The sequence below is a fragment of the Mesitornis unicolor genome, unplaced genomic scaffold, assembly GCF_000695765.1.
Source record: "Mesitornis unicolor isolate BGI_N332 unplaced genomic scaffold, ASM69576v1 scaffold18562, whole genome shotgun sequence".
NCBI classification, from domain to species: domain Eukaryota; kingdom Metazoa; phylum Chordata; class Aves; order Mesitornithiformes; family Mesitornithidae; genus Mesitornis; species Mesitornis unicolor.
The window spans coordinates 51587-67035 of record NW_010168767.1 but is presented as its reverse complement, the minus strand read 5'-3'; the positions used below and the strand labels follow the sequence as shown (position 1 = coordinate 67035).

The following is a 15449-nucleotide window of genomic DNA, read 5'->3' as shown; positions in this document are numbered from 1 at the left end:
CGCCAAGCCATGGAGTACTTAGTGCCTAGCTCTCCTGCTGTATCACAAACAAACAGCTCACAAATACTTTTCAAAATTATTAGAAAATGCCAAGCACACAAGGAAAACCTTTTCCTAAAATCTTTGGTGGCTGTGAAAAGGCTCTTAGAGCTGGGTACAAGTGGATGAGTTTTGCTTGGATAGGGATGGGGAAGGGCTGGAGGAAGCTGGGCTCTTAAGCCAACACTCTGCTGGCCAAGATTTCAGGAGAATTAACTTCTTTCCTCATTGCTCAGCCATGGTGTCTGCCTGATGCAAGAGATCTCAGGGGCTGGCTCTCGTGTGGCAGCTTGTCCCACTCAGAACTTGCACTCAGCAGGAGCACTGCACTTCTCCACACCACGGTAAGACAGGGCTGCCCCATCACTGCTTGGGCAGCCTCCCTTTGCCGAGGCAAATGCTTAAATTCCCAAGTAATTTCCCAGTTACTTGGATGTTCTCACCTCCTGAATTCTTGTTTGAAAAGGCAAACGCAACTGGTGGAGAATAAAATCGTTGGTGAAAATTATCTACTGCAAGAGACATGGCCCAGTATGCTTCAGTTCTTCGGGCACACGGCGCAGCAAGAGCAGGTGAAGATCTCATCCAAGGTGCCTTGGGCTGACAGAGGTGTCAGTGCAGCACTGCCAGCTGGGTTCCCAGGACATTCTGACATGACACAGAATCAGAACAGCTGAGGCTGGAAGGGACCTCTGGAGGTCATCTGATCCAATCCCTGTACTCAAGCAGGGCCACCTCGAGCTGGCTGCCCAGGACCATGTCCAGACAGCTTTTGAGTATCTCCAAGGATGGAGACTCCACACCCTCTCTGAGCAACCTGTGTAAATGCTGTCACCCTCACAGTAAGCAAGTGCTTCCTGTATAACTGCCTCTGGTCCTGTTAGTGGGCACCACTGCCTGATTCCATCTTCTTTACACCCTCCCTTCAGGTACTTACATAGGTTGATAAGATCCTCCTGGAGCCTTCTCCAGGTTAAAAAGTCCCAACACTCTCAGCCTTTCCTCATCGGAGAGGTGCTCCTGTGGCCCTTTGCTGGACTCTCTCCAGTATGTCCATGTCTCTCTTGTACTGCAGAGCCCAGAACTGGACACAGGGCTCCAGGGGGCAGGATCAACTCCATTAACCTGCTGGCAATACTTTGTCTAGTGTGGCACAGAATATCATTTGCCGCCTTTGCTACGACAGCACATTGCCAGCTCATGTTCAACGTGGTGTCCACCAAGACCACCTGGTCCTTTTCTGCAGAGCTGCTTTCCAGCTGGGCAGCCCTCAGCATGTACCGGTGCATGGGGTTGTTCTGCCTCAGGCACAGGACTTGGCACTTTCCCTCGCTGAACTTCAGGAGATTCCTGTCAGCCCATTTCTCCAGCCTGTTGAGGTCCTTCTGGATGGCAGAAGGAGCTTCTGCTGTATCAGCCACTCCTCCCAGTTTGGTGTCAAGCTGAGGGTACACACCGCCCCATCATCCAGATCATTAAAGAAGATACTGAACAGGACTGGACCCAGCACTAACCCCTGGGGTACACCACTGGCCTCCAACCAGACTGCACCGCTCTCACCACCCTCTGGAGCCAGCCATCCAGCCAGGCTTCAACCCACCTCACTGCTCATTCAGCCTCTACAGCAACAGATTCTCTGTGAGGATATTATGGGAGACAGTGTCAAGGCCTTACTGAAGTCCAGGTAAACAATATCCACTGCGTTTCCCCCCATCTACCAGGCCAGTCATTGAACCATGTTTTGCTTGGCTTGGTTTGTTGTTTTGGGGTTTTTTTCCACTCTCTGCTATTTCTGCTATTCAGTCTCTGCTATTTTCTTCTTTTTGGAAAGTTTTCTGGGCTCAGAAACAAGAACTCAATTCCCAGTTTGCAGTAATACACACCACAGCAGCAGAAGCAATATTATCTCATACATAAGAATATTTATTTTTTTCCTTCTTAAAAATGTACAAAAAATAAAATAACTGTATTTACAGTTTATCAAACCCTTCTCCCAGTTGCAACACTATTAAGTTACATGAGCTATTTTCTTAATATAAAAGCACACTATTTATACATAAAGTTTCCTTGTTTGCCAGAAAGAGGGCTTGTCACAAACTTTGGCACAAACACTCTTGTTTGTATCTTGTCTCAATTCACAGAAAATGGAAGAGCATATAAACATTTCATAAGCTTTACATTTTAAAAGTCATAAGATACTCATTTCCAGTTCCATATCAATCAATATACAGCATCTCTTAACAGCTAGAGAGTTTAGTTTTCACTAATTGTTTGAATTAATTTACAACGTTTAAGGAATCCATAGACTGAAAGAGGAAAATGTACAAGAAAAACACTTGATCTTTGAATACCACTGACCAAAGACTTCATGAGAAAAGACACACAGAAAAGTTCTTTTCTTTGCAGTTTACATTCAGTGGTAAAAACCCTCCAAAACGTCTTGATGGGGATATTACTGTACATCAACAAAGCTTCATGGCAAGGACACGCTTTATTTTGGGAATATCAGCACCTGACTGTGTAGAAAGAAACTAAAATTTGAGATTTGGGGGTTTCATAATAAATTATCAAGTGGACGGACACAGTGCCAAATCTACAGTGGGAACCAAAATTAGAGCTTAGAAGACTATTCTCCTTCCACACATCTCCATCAGAGTCCTTCGAAACACAACATCTACAGACACTGCACTGCTCTAATTCTTCATAGGAAAAATGAGTTGAGCAGCATGCCACCCTCCAGGCTGCACAGGTTACAATTCAAGACTGCTGCCTTGAAGGAGGAAAGGGAATGAGAGTTTTGTTCTTTTAAATAAACAATTACAGCAGTGCCACAAAGAGACAAAAGGAGGCAATACACATACTCCTGGCCCCTGCTGTACTGCAGCTAAATCTTACTTACATTTAAGTCAGAGTATTTAGAAGATCCAGCGTTAATCAGTATTTTTCATTAAACAAAAGCCACATGCATATCTTAAACAGTATACATGTGAGCACTTTGTACTACTCAAGACCTTTGAATCAAGTAGGCATGAGGCTGGCCACTGCTTCAGAAGTTTGCAGTACTCATAGTGGCCCTTCCCCATCACTTTGAATGTTTGTTTTTGACCAACAAGGTGAATCCCAAGAGCTTGTAGCTAGCCACGACCAGCATCTAAGGTTCAGTGCTCCTCCAGCAGCTGATGCTGTAACTACAACTGAAGGGGCACAGGGTGATGTGCTCTTTGTAGTGTCTTAGGTGCTTGCAATGGAGCAGAGAAACAAAGCCCCCAGACCCTGGCAGATAAATTTAAGGGAGATCATCCTTAACTAGCTCTAGTTGTTGATTTAAAATAATCTTACCGTCTGGGTAAATCCTACTTATCTTCTTCAACACACTGCTACCTTCATTCAGACTGTGAGAAGGAACTAAAAACAGGAATATCAGCTCTCTTGTATCAGGAATTCACACATTTTAAGACGTATTTAGAAAACCTTTCCATTTCAGAATCAATTTTCCTTCCCTGGACAGTGCCTGACTGAAAGCTCCTAAAATGGCAATGGAAAGACAGCTTCTTAAGCCTCAGTATTTCCTGGAGCACTGCACTTCTCACTGATCCTACACTGCTCCTTGGTGCAGGATGCTGCAGCATCCAACAGATCCCAGCTCATCTTCACCAATGTGTGAGACAAGAAAGCCCCATTAAGCTCAGTGCTGGTGCTGCCAGGACAACCCAAATCTCTCCCTGTCCTCCCTTAATGCAGCTCATCCCAACCTGGACCAGCCACAGGCATTCCCTGTAAGAGGGTTTGGATGGCAGGTTTGTTGGGGGCAGAACCAGGGCTCAACGTCTGCGTATATTTACTCCTATGCTTCACCTGCAGCTCTGCCCAGACATCATGACCAGCTGAGAGATCCCAGCTACTATCCTTAGGAACCCAAACACCGTCAAACAACAGAGAAGTTCAAGAACCAACAGCACTGCTCACCAGGCCTGCGTGCTGGTCCCAGTTCCCATCTACCAAAAGTGACCTCTTCTTTTCTTTAGGAAAAAAGTATCTGGGCTAAGTCAGCATAGACTTTTTATCTGAGCCTGAGCCAAGTAGAAACAAACTGAACCACCATAAATCCCCTGTATTCCCAGGATGTCTGCTCTTGAGCAGCGTATCAAACACATCTTTGCTGGAGTATGTATTTATAAGAAATCTGCATCAGAAGAAGAGCACCTAACAAAGGAAGAGGGAGGGAGGAAGGAAGGGAGGAAGGGAGGGAGGGAGGAAGGGAGGGAGGGAGAGAGGGAAGGAGGGAAGAAGGAAGACAGAACAGACACTGCTTTGCAGACATACGTGGCTTCTGGATATGTTAGCCCTGATGCTAACAGCCTGGACCTTGTAAAGCTTCTGGTCCCACAGAAACTTTTGACAAGTATCTAACATTTCTATCTGAAGCATAGATTTCAATGGTACCTTATTGCTAATGAAGTTAAGAAAGTGTGCAAGAGCTTGCAAGACAATTCATGCAAAAACATGACCAAATCAGGCTAGTCAGCTGCCCCAGCTACTTTGCTTGAATGTAAATAGCTACACACAGCTCCAAGCACTGGAGAATGAGCCCTGTTAAACTAGGCAATGTTTCTTTATGCCATTAACCACCTAATTAAAAAAGATTCTGTGACTAAATGAAAACAAGATTTCAGAAGGAAAAAAAATGAAGAAGCTCTAAAGGCTGCATGTAGGAAAGAACCCACATTTGTGTCTGTCACACAGGGTCCACATACAGTGCACAGAGAATTAAATACTTGCAGCTGCAACTCATGGGATTGTATGCTGAGTGAGGAGCTCTTTGCAATAGCCAGAGGAGCTGGGAAACAGAGAGGGGTACTGGGTTTGGATGCGCTAGGGACATTCAGGTCTTGAACCCCTTTTCTGGTATGATTTTAGCCTGCAACTTTCTCTCTACACAGAATTCATGACATGGGGTGGAATTTGATGGGATAACCTTGTAGTTCAGCTTGGGTTCAGATCCAGCCCTTGTGAGAGGGACCTGTCTCCACACCTCAGCTGTGGGATACTCAGACTTCACTGGTAAAATTGTTCCAGCTTTTATAAAATATTCTACACTGAAAGGGTTATCAAAGACTGAACAGGCTGCTCAGGGAAGTTGCAGAATCAGCATCCTTGGATTTACTTAAAAGCCATCCAGATGTGGTGCTTAGAGACATGGTATAGAAGGGGGCATGGTAGAGTTAGATAATGGTTGGACTTATTGATCTTAAAGGTCTTTTCCAACCACAACTCTATGATTTACATCAAGCCCAGGTTCATACCTCACCCAACTGTCCTAGGAATCAAACCAGAATCATTCAGTGGAGATACAAAAGCCAGTACCCTTAAGAATCACAGAATCTCAGGAGTTGGAAGGGACCTCAAAAGATCATCCAGTCCAACCCCCCTGCCAGAGCAGGATCATCCAGACCAGGTCACACAGGAACACATCCAGGTGGTTTTGAATGTCTCCAGAGGAGACTCCACAACCTCTCTGGGCAGCCTGTTCCAGTGCTCTGTCCCCCTCACAGTAAAAAAGCTTTTCCTCATATTCAGATTGAACTTCCTATGCTCCAGCTTGCTCTCATTGCCCCTTGTCCTGTCATTGGCTGTCACTGAGAAGAGCCTGGCTCCTTCCTCCTGACACTCGCCCTTTACAAATTGATAAACATGAATGAGGTCACCCCTCAGTCTCCTCTTCTCCAAGCTAAAGAGACACAGCTCCCTCAGCCAAGAAGAGTCTGAAGTCCTGTTTCTTACAATCTAGAGGAGTGCATTAGCAAGCAGGCTTCTGCAGAAAGCACCTTTTCCTCCAAAGGCTTGAGAAAAGCCCACTTGGAGAGCCTCTGCTTCATCAACGGAACAGGCACAAGTCTCTTCTGTACCTCTTGAACACCAAGCAGCAGACACATGGTGCCTCTAGGATCTGGTGACAGCTGGATAAGACACTCACCAGGGATCTACAGCTGGGACTTGGGGACCTCAGGTGGGTCCCACTGTGCCAGAGCACTCCAAATCCTGTAGCATGGTTGGCTCCAATATTTCAGTATAAAACTGGATGGGCAAAGGTGGAGCATGTGAGTGCAGATGCAGTTGTCAGCTTCTCAGTACACACTCCTTAACAGTGCAGCAATCTAGTCCTCCAGGAAAGATTCTGTTCAACCCTAAACCCAATACATACAAAAACATAGTGGCAGTAAACATGCCCACATACAGTAGTTAAAATATATTATTGCATATTATAAACATTATATACAAGGTTAAAATGGTTTCTTTACCATTTACTTACAAGTGACATTTGTAGCTGAATGCCTTACTTACAAGTCCTCATTGCTACATGCTGAGAACTACCAGAGGTATTTGGCAAAACTATACACTATAGAGAGACATGGATCAGTCTGAGTAAGTGAACTTTGTCAGTCACTTTCCCCATCTTTAGCACTGCACCAGTTTTTAGCAATGATGGAGAGAACTACTGGTAAAGTGATTTATACCAGATTTCTGAAACTAGACCAGCATGGTTCCTTAACATGTTTTAGAATGAACTTATCCACACTGAAGTATGGACTAAAATGCTCCATTTCACATTTGCAGTGGGTTATCTGGTTACAAATCTGGGGCTGGTAACTGCTTGAACACTTGAGAGTGGGAAACAATAAATAAGGGACCAGGTTAACATGAGTGGCCTTGTGCTTGACGAACCCAAGCCTGTATGTAGTGGGTGCATATGTGCGGAATGGAGAGTATTTTAAAAGCAGTCTTGTAACAGTTTCTCTGATCATTGTCTGTCGAGTTCCCGGGGAATCTTCTGCTTTCCAAGAAGGATGAAATGCTGTGGTTCCTTACAAATGGGCTCTGCCTGAGGCTAGATCTCTGTCAGGGTGATCTTGAAGCCTTCAACCATGCTCTCCATGTGCAGGATGAATGTGTCCTCATTGGAGTAGTGCTCAATAATGTTGTCATCCATGTTTACCAAGATACTGGTGACAAAGGCAAAAATCAGTATTTTTCCATACCAGGACAGTGAAAGGGAAAGCCATGCACTCTCACATGTGCTCACCTCACTACAATGCAAAACCAGACTCCAACATACTCCAGTACAGGGATAATCATCAAGTGGGAATCATCATCAAGATGTGCCCCATAGTCCCTAGTGCTACTGCTCAGCCACACCACGTGAGCTGCTGCTCCTCAGTGGTGTGAGTCACTAACACAGGGAAGCAGCGTAATCTGTGCTTTGTGCACAGTTCACAGGCCTAGAACTCTCAGCTTGGATGTGAGAATATCAACAACAACTATTAAAGGTGTATATGAGTGTTTTCCTCACTCTTTACCATAAAGTGTTTCTTTCAACAAATATATCACTTGGAAATGGTGTTAGAAAGAAGCAAAACATGAGAAGTTTCACCTGTCTTCTCAAAAGCTAAAGAAATCCTCAGACAAAACAATACCCTAAACTAGAGTTACAGCTGAAAATAAATTCTATATTTAAAATTATATCCTTATAATATTGTATTTATTTAGAAGTGTAAAAAGTTTAAGTGAAGAAATTCAGATTTATGGCAAGGAGTAGTAGCCTAGCTATTCTAAAATCACAGCTGTGATGCTCATGTCTAAATTTACTCAGCTGAAAGCCCTGCAGCAAACATTGCCTGCCTTTCAGATTTGGGCAGTGGCCTACTTCTTCCTAACACTGCAGGGAAACTCCACATTACATTTATAGCAAAGCTGTGCCTCTATCATGCTACCACGTCACAATGTTGTTAAATGTCTAGTCTACTAAAAAGACTTTATTCAAATACACTTTCAAAACACAAACTCTGTTTCCCCACAGTAAGCGTATGAATAATGGTCAGACACAGACTGGAGATTTGTGTTTCTTCCTCTGCCACACTTTGTTGTCTCTCTCCATAGACAGTAAGATTTCAGGATTACGGGTATGTCACCTAAAAGTTTTTATACTGCCAAGCATAATGATGCCCCAAGCGTAGTTGGGATCTCCAAATACTTCTAAGGGATCCTGCAATAGTCTATAGTTAGTGTTAGTCATTAGTTAGTTTACTTACCCCTTTTTGCTCTTCTTATAAAGTTTTGCAATCTTTTCAACTGGCAGCCCATATTTCTCAGAGATCTGAAATCACAAAAATAAAAGAAATTTCATTAAAGACCAATGAGAAATATGAAATTATCAACATTATCAACACACTATCTCTGCAAATTTTGAAAGTATAGCTATATAGAAAAGTCACTTGCAACCATAATTTAGCTTCATTTAAGGATTATTTTGAGAGGAGTAATCCTAAACATCTTGATCAAAAAAACTCCAATCATTTCCATCCAGAAACTTGGAGACTACAGTTTTCAGAGGGTGTTGAGTCATCAAAGCCGCCTCAGCATTTTCTACTGCTCTGCTCCAGGAGTCAAAACTTCTCCCAGCTTCAGATTTTACCAGGGAATTTCAACCTGATCAGCCACCTTTCTGTCTCTGAAGCCAAGTGATACTGTAAAGATCTGTACTTGAAGATACTTTTCACTGACTACATGCAAATAAACAAGCAGTGAGAAACATTTCTGTGCCAAGGAGGTTTAATAGCAGCTAATAATATATAACTTTCCTAGAGCAGTTGGGATATCTAACAGTCATGCATTCCAAATCTTGCTCAAAGTGGTTTGGGACTCTGGGACATCACTTCCTACATAAGCTATGAGAGGTAAGGCTGAGAAAGCCTTGCCTGCCACACTGCCTATGACAGGTGTAGGATTTATATACCATGCAGGGATTAATGAGCTTTGCAAAAGACTTCCAGCTGACTGAATAAGCACATTTCTCAGGAACCCCTAAGGATTCAACCAATTTTACCAAACAGCGAGCTGTGGAAGCAAGGCTCAAAGTAGGGGTATGGGAGAGTCTCCCACTCACAGGCTCAGAAAACAACTCTCCAGTGCAAATGTGCTAAGTCCTGCTGCAGAATCTGAGAAAGCAGAGCTAGCATCTGCTAGGGCATCTCACTTAACACCCTCTCCTGAAACACATTTGTTGCCAGCTCAGGGGGAACACCACTACTGCCAACTGCCATATAAAACAACAGGATTTCTCACCTGAGTCCAAGCACACTACAATAACTTTTTAAAAAAATATCTTTATTTAGAGGAATATTTTCCATTATCATCTCCATTGTCTATTTTTCTACCTTCTGAGCAGAGAATTCTCTTCTTCCCTTTAGGATGCATGAAGCAGTGGGACAGCCTTCAGAGTGGCCCTGAAATAACAGTCTGGGTGTCCCTTTGGGCTGCAGTCTGAAACCTGAGACCTCTAGATATTTGCCAGAAGAAAGAAGTCTGAGAAGGAATCTGATTGTTCATTTGGAATAGGGGTATATGAGAGAATAAAATAAACATGGCATCTGAGAAAACAATATCATTAATCATGGAAAATTAGGAGAAAGCCACAGACAAGGAACAGTGATTAACAAAGAACAAAAAAAAATTAAAATCCATGAACAAAGAGGGGTATTATGCAGGACAATTGGTGCTGTCTTTCAGATCTGGGGCTCTATAATATTCAGAGCCTCAGTTTCTAAGTTCTTAGTACCGAGTTTAGAATTGCACATTTAGGACATGCACAATTACAAAATTACACAATATGCTGAAAAGACTGTAGCAAGTATTTAAGAATATGGAATTTGACAGATTTTTGGCATTGATTTATCCATGATATTCTACCAAAGAGAATTAAAATTTTCTGAATGTGCTCCTTCCAGTGAACTGGGACATTTTAAAACAGATCAGATCTCTCTGGTGCCAAAAACATGGCATGGAGTCAGCAGCTGTACTGACAGAGGTATGCAGAAACCTTCCTGCTTCTGCATCAGCTTTGCTTTTGTGTTACACAGTGGCTGGAGAACAGGCGTGGAGAGGCACAGAATACTGGAGACAAACCATTCATGCCAGCTTGAAGGACTACAGAAGGATTATAACATACTTTTAACTTCCATAGAAAAACAAGATGAAATCGTGCTACAGTTTATCATGAATCAAACTGCAGCCTCTTCTAGCGAAGCCTGGCTTTTATTATGTTCTGCCTAACAACCGAGCTGCAGGCACAGCTAACAAACAGTATCAGCTAAAGCATGGTTAGGACATCCTTAGAACTCAGCTGACTCTCCTCAGAGATACCCCCATCTGAACAGGTACTTTAAACATCTTCACTAACCCACAAATCTTTTTTTACCTTCTGCTACTGGTCAAATATTGACCAAATAACTCAGTCTTTACTGCATTTGAAGTGTCTGGTACATGAAACAAGACACCGACAGTTTTATGAGAGCATGAATATACGCACTTCTAGTGCTCAGCTGAGCTCTCCAGAGACACTTTCATCCATTCCCATGTTCACTCCTACACATAGCCAAGGTTGGAAATCAACTCAGCGTCCCACACGTCCATCGCACATTAGTCCCCCCACTGAAGCAATGAGACACATGGTTGCTTCTTCACTCTTCCCTCACCAAATTTCACGCATCTACTAGCCATCAGCTCATGTAAACAGGATTAAACGTGGAAATAGCCACTTGTGATCACAGATAACAGGTAACAAGCAAAAACTCAAGTCAAAGAAGCAGAAAGAAGCAGGCTGGTAGGTAGGTCACTCTGGGACCGAGGGCTAAAGAAGAAATTTGGGACACGAGGCAAGAATGACTTGTCTGCATTGGCTCAGCAACTGCCTCATATGCTGGAACAGCAATTGCACAAAAGCCATATGAAATTCACAGAGAAACACTGCATCCTTGGGCCTCTTCTTTAAAAGATGGCTGTGAACATACTGATAGGCATTACAGGAGAATATCCAACAGGCTCTGACTCATCAGTTTAGAAAGAAGCACTTCAGAAAATGGAGCCTGCCCCTGCGCTTCCCTGACACTGGTTATTTACTCCCATTCCTCAAGGCTCATGTCTCCAATAAATCAGCTCTGTGACTCTATTTAATCCCAGCAACCTGCTGACAGCACTGAATTCAGAACATGCCAGCATTTCAGAGGCATGCTCCAGAAAGCCTTTATGAAATGCTCTAAATGTATTTGAGAAAAACTTCCATCTTTATGTTATGTTTTGTCTCAATAACACATTGAAAGCCTCAAGATTTTCTTGCCAAGAAAGACAAGCAATGTGGAGGAGATCAGATACTTACCGCTTCCATTAACCCCTTTACTGTGGGTGACTTCAGCATCAAAGCATCAAACACCTCATCTGTCTCCTTCCTCACATACAACAGCACTGAAACAGAAAAAAAGTCAAACTTGGAGCAAGTTCAGTCAAATGAACAGATGAAACACCCCACACTGAGTAGAAAAACAAATATTAAGCCACGACAGATAAAATGAAGTGCTGAAGATGGTTTGTACTTTAAAAAAATGTACTTTCATGTCATCAGTGATTTAAACATGGAAGACACATCATAGTAGCTTTGAAAGCACACAAAGAAAATTTGGCAAATTTAATTGAATGTGAGGAATCTATATTTTCAAGAATTTAAATCTCTGTTTACTGAAATAAGAGGAGCTAAAAAGCACTAGGGCCCTATCCCTGGGTCATAAGACAAAACACACAAGCTAGGTCTTCCTAAACCTGTGTCTCAGCTTGCACCTCTCTGGGCTCATCCAAAAGGCTGGTAAAGGACATACAGAAAAGGTAAGTCTGGTTTGCCTTTAGCTGAGCCTTTGAGAGCAAAGTCAATGAAAAGGCTAAGAAACAGTTCCCTGCCATTACCACACGGATGACTACAAATGGGCCTGGCCAGTCTGAAAATAAACACTGGAAAGAGCAAGTCCAAAGTCATTTGAGACATTACAGAGGAGGCATTCAACAGGCAGGCATTTACCTGCATGCCCACCCCTGCTCAGGTACCCAAATGCCATTAGTACTTTTGAAAATCTCCTCTTCCTCCCTCAGATGTCCCACAAGGTCTTAGGGGTTCACAGGCGCAGTGCCCTGACCTCTCTAGCTCGTGATCTCCTCTTGCTTGTACAGGTAAAAGGAAGAAACTTGCTGTTAGTTGGCAAAAGCAAAGCAGGCAGATACAAAGCGAATAAACATAAACCCTAGAGAAGTGTTGTAGATGTAATCTCACATGACTCTGACAAAGTAGCAGATCAAATAAGATGTTCCACAATTTATTCTGTTCCCAAAATAAACCGCATTTTCAACCAGCAGTGCTGCACTTTAGGTACAAATACACATGCACTGTTAGGTATTTTATGCCTGTGTGACAAACTACATTTGTAATCATCTTTTTTTGGTGGATGGAAAAAGATAATTTTTGAAACTACTAATCCTTATGGTCTAAAAGGTATCTTCACCAGGTAACTCAATAGATGACTTGCAGAGGAACTGACAGAGATGATGGTATTTTTCATACAGAAGCAGTTGTTTGGAAGCTAATTCACATCAAGACTGTAGCAGGGTGGACTCAGGCCCATTTGCAGAGAATTGTAGCTTCTTTGCCCAGGTCTGAAATGACTGAAAAGATATTTAAGACATGGCCGGGCTGATCAGTCCCCTGTCTTGGTCTATAAACCAAACATGCAGGAAAATGGTGGGTTTTTGCATATTTAATTCAGAAGTGTGAGCAACAGAACTGCTATCACAGGCACTCAGAGCCACATCCTCTTTACTATGATCCTTTATGATGTACCTGAGAGTGTCCTTTATAAGGTAATAGACTTAGAAGTATGAAATAATTGTCAGAATATAGGAGAATAAACAAAAAATCCACAGCACTAGTTAAACTGTACTGAGTGTTATATGTTTAGTTAAATGAGCAAGCACTCACTCAAAGTGCTAATTTTACCTGTCCTAACACTTTTATTAATTCAGTAATTCTGTACTTGTGACTAGAGGGCTGTCCTGCAACTCCTGGTTTTTCAAACACCTGGACCTCTGCCAGCCTTAATAATTACAAACTAATCTGAAAGGAGGAAAAATCACTTGGTTCGAGGTTAAAGTTGGGGACATTATACAAACCAGGTGCTGAGCTTTAAATCTTTCTGCTTGGCACATCAGGCAATGTTACACTGAATTAAGGATCCATTACAGGGATAACAGGGAACTGGAATCACTATTACACACACACAGAGAGAGCCAAGATTAGCAAACATATGGGAGGTTGTTGTTTTTTTTCTTTCCCCTGACAGGTGCGAAAATTCCAGCCTTGATTCACTAGGGCACTTTTCCATAAATGACTTCTGGTGGCAGTGATGCCTTAAGAAGCCACGGTCTCATCCCTGTCCTTATGTTCTGTTATTTTGGCCTGTCTCTATTCATTTTCCTGGGTGGTGAACTCTTTTGAAGAGCAAATGCAAGTGAAAAAAAACAACCCTTTTTGAGTTGTCCTTCAGACAGATCAGGTCCCTGCTTCAGCATTCAGTGCAGCTCCACGAGCCTTCATGATGGCCTGTAGAATGAGGCAGTGGTAAAGTGTGGAGGTAAAGGGGGCACAACGGCTTCATTTGGTTCAGCCACATTGCCAGTGGATGCCAAGCCATGACTGTGATAATGTGACACAACTCACACCCTGTGATATAACTGTAACCACATTCATGGTATCTAAATGGGCTCACTTTAGTATTAGAGATTACAATTTTTTTGTGGGGGGAGGAGGGGAGGTGGGGGGCCCAGACACGACACACAAAACACCACCCTGCACCAGCCAGTGAGCTACTTTTGCCAGGAAGTATGATACATTGATTGTTGCGCCTGGGAGATTTTTGAAAGGTCACTGAACTGGGGATTCAAGTGTGAATGCAGAACAACAATATTAGACCCCGCCTGGAGTTCTGTGTCCAGTTCTGGGGCCCCCAAAACAAAAAGGACATCGAGCTGCTTGAGTGGGTCCAGAGGAGGGCACGGAGATTATCAGAGGGCTGGAGCACCTCCCCTACGAGGACCAGCTGAGAGAGTTGGGGCTGTTCAGCCTGGAGAAGAGAAGGCTTCTGGGGGACCTTATTGTGGCCTTCCAGTTCCTGAAGACGGCCTACAGGAAAGATGGGGAGGGACTTTTTACAATGGCAGATAGCAACAGAACGAGGGGGAATGGTTTTAAACTGGAAGAGGGTAGATTTAGACAAGATATTAGGAAGAAATTCTTTACTTGCGAGGGTGGTGAGACACTGGCACAGGTTGTCCCGGGAAGTTGTGGATGCCCCCTCCCTGGAAGCGTTCAAGGCCAGGTTGAACAGGGCTTTGGGCAACCTGGTTTGGTGGGAAGTGTCCCTGCCCATGGCAGTGAGGCTGGACTGGATGATCTTTAAGGTCTCTTCCAACTCAAACCATTCAATGATTCTATGATATCTCTTTGAAAAGTGTTAACAGCTTGGCTCTCCATTTCTGCCAAGGCAGAAGACAAAAAACAGACGTGGCAAAAATGAAACTAAGGATATGATGGGACAGTAAGACTTGGGCCACTACAAAAGTCTGAGCCTAGGGGTTACTGATGCCCAGACCAACATCCTAATGACCACAGTCTTTGTACAGTGGTCTCTGGATGGAGATGTAGCACATTTTAGACAAGAAAAACAGGGCTGGTAGCTGTGACCCAGCTTTACTTTCCTACGTTTGGAGTTTTCACTAATTGCCCAGGCACAAATTCCCTAGGTAACAGAGCCACAGAGCAAATGTTATCCTCTACAAGGATGGCTCACAAAACCCTGACTGTTATGAATCCAGAATGTTTCAGAGTAGTTTAAAATTACTTTCCTGAGAGAAAAGCTAGACAAAAATATGACTTTTCAAGCTGAGAGCTACAGGATTGGAAATCTCCCTGATCTATAACACAGCTGCTGGATTTATAATTAACGGGAAACTCCTTATGAAATCTGAAAGAGAGAGTGATTTGAAAACTCTTACTGAAAATTCAAAACAGGAAAAGGCCACAAGTCTAGCCAAATAACTAGCTGCGCTGCACACTTGGTACAGATTAACATACTTTACATTTCTGTTTTGGGCACTTCTATCTCCCTCAGAAGTCAAGGAGATGAAAGAATAATTCACAAAGACACAGCTTTCTGTGTGAGAATATGAACCTTGTTTTACTGATGGTTTGCAAATCCCTTCAGACCTGTTCTCTTGAAGTCTGCCCCTTAATACTTTTGCTTCCACTGGACAGTACTACAATTAGACCCATCAGGCAGAGGTGAGGTCACACGCTGTCACTTCAGTTCTTGACTGGGCTTGGACCCCTCACTGGATGCTACTTACCTGCACTGCTCTGATAATGAGTCACCTTGGGATTATATTGCTTTTAATGCATATTTTCTCATATCAGATGAGCCCTTTCTCAAACGTTACACTGGTGGCCCATAAATATCTGCTCTTTAGAGTTATTGATTCTGCTG

At 43.2% G+C, this 15449-nt stretch overlaps 1 protein-coding gene across 1 annotated transcript in view; it reads right to left on the bottom strand.

Moving 5' to 3' along the window:
* Nucleotides 1-6925: 6925 nt before the first annotated feature.
* GRHL2 (grainyhead-like 2 (Drosophila)) overlaps nt 6926-15449 on the bottom strand; it is a gene marked incomplete at its 5' end in the record, with an annotated part of 48480 nt that continues 39956 nt past the window's right edge. The window contains 3 exons of the mRNA XM_010179143.1: nt 6926-7040; nt 8127-8191; nt 11249-11334. Coding sequence (XP_010177445.1) covers nt 6926-7040; nt 8127-8191; nt 11249-11334 — 266 coding nt within the window. The remainder of the gene's footprint in view (nt 7041-8126; nt 8192-11248; nt 11335-15449) is intronic.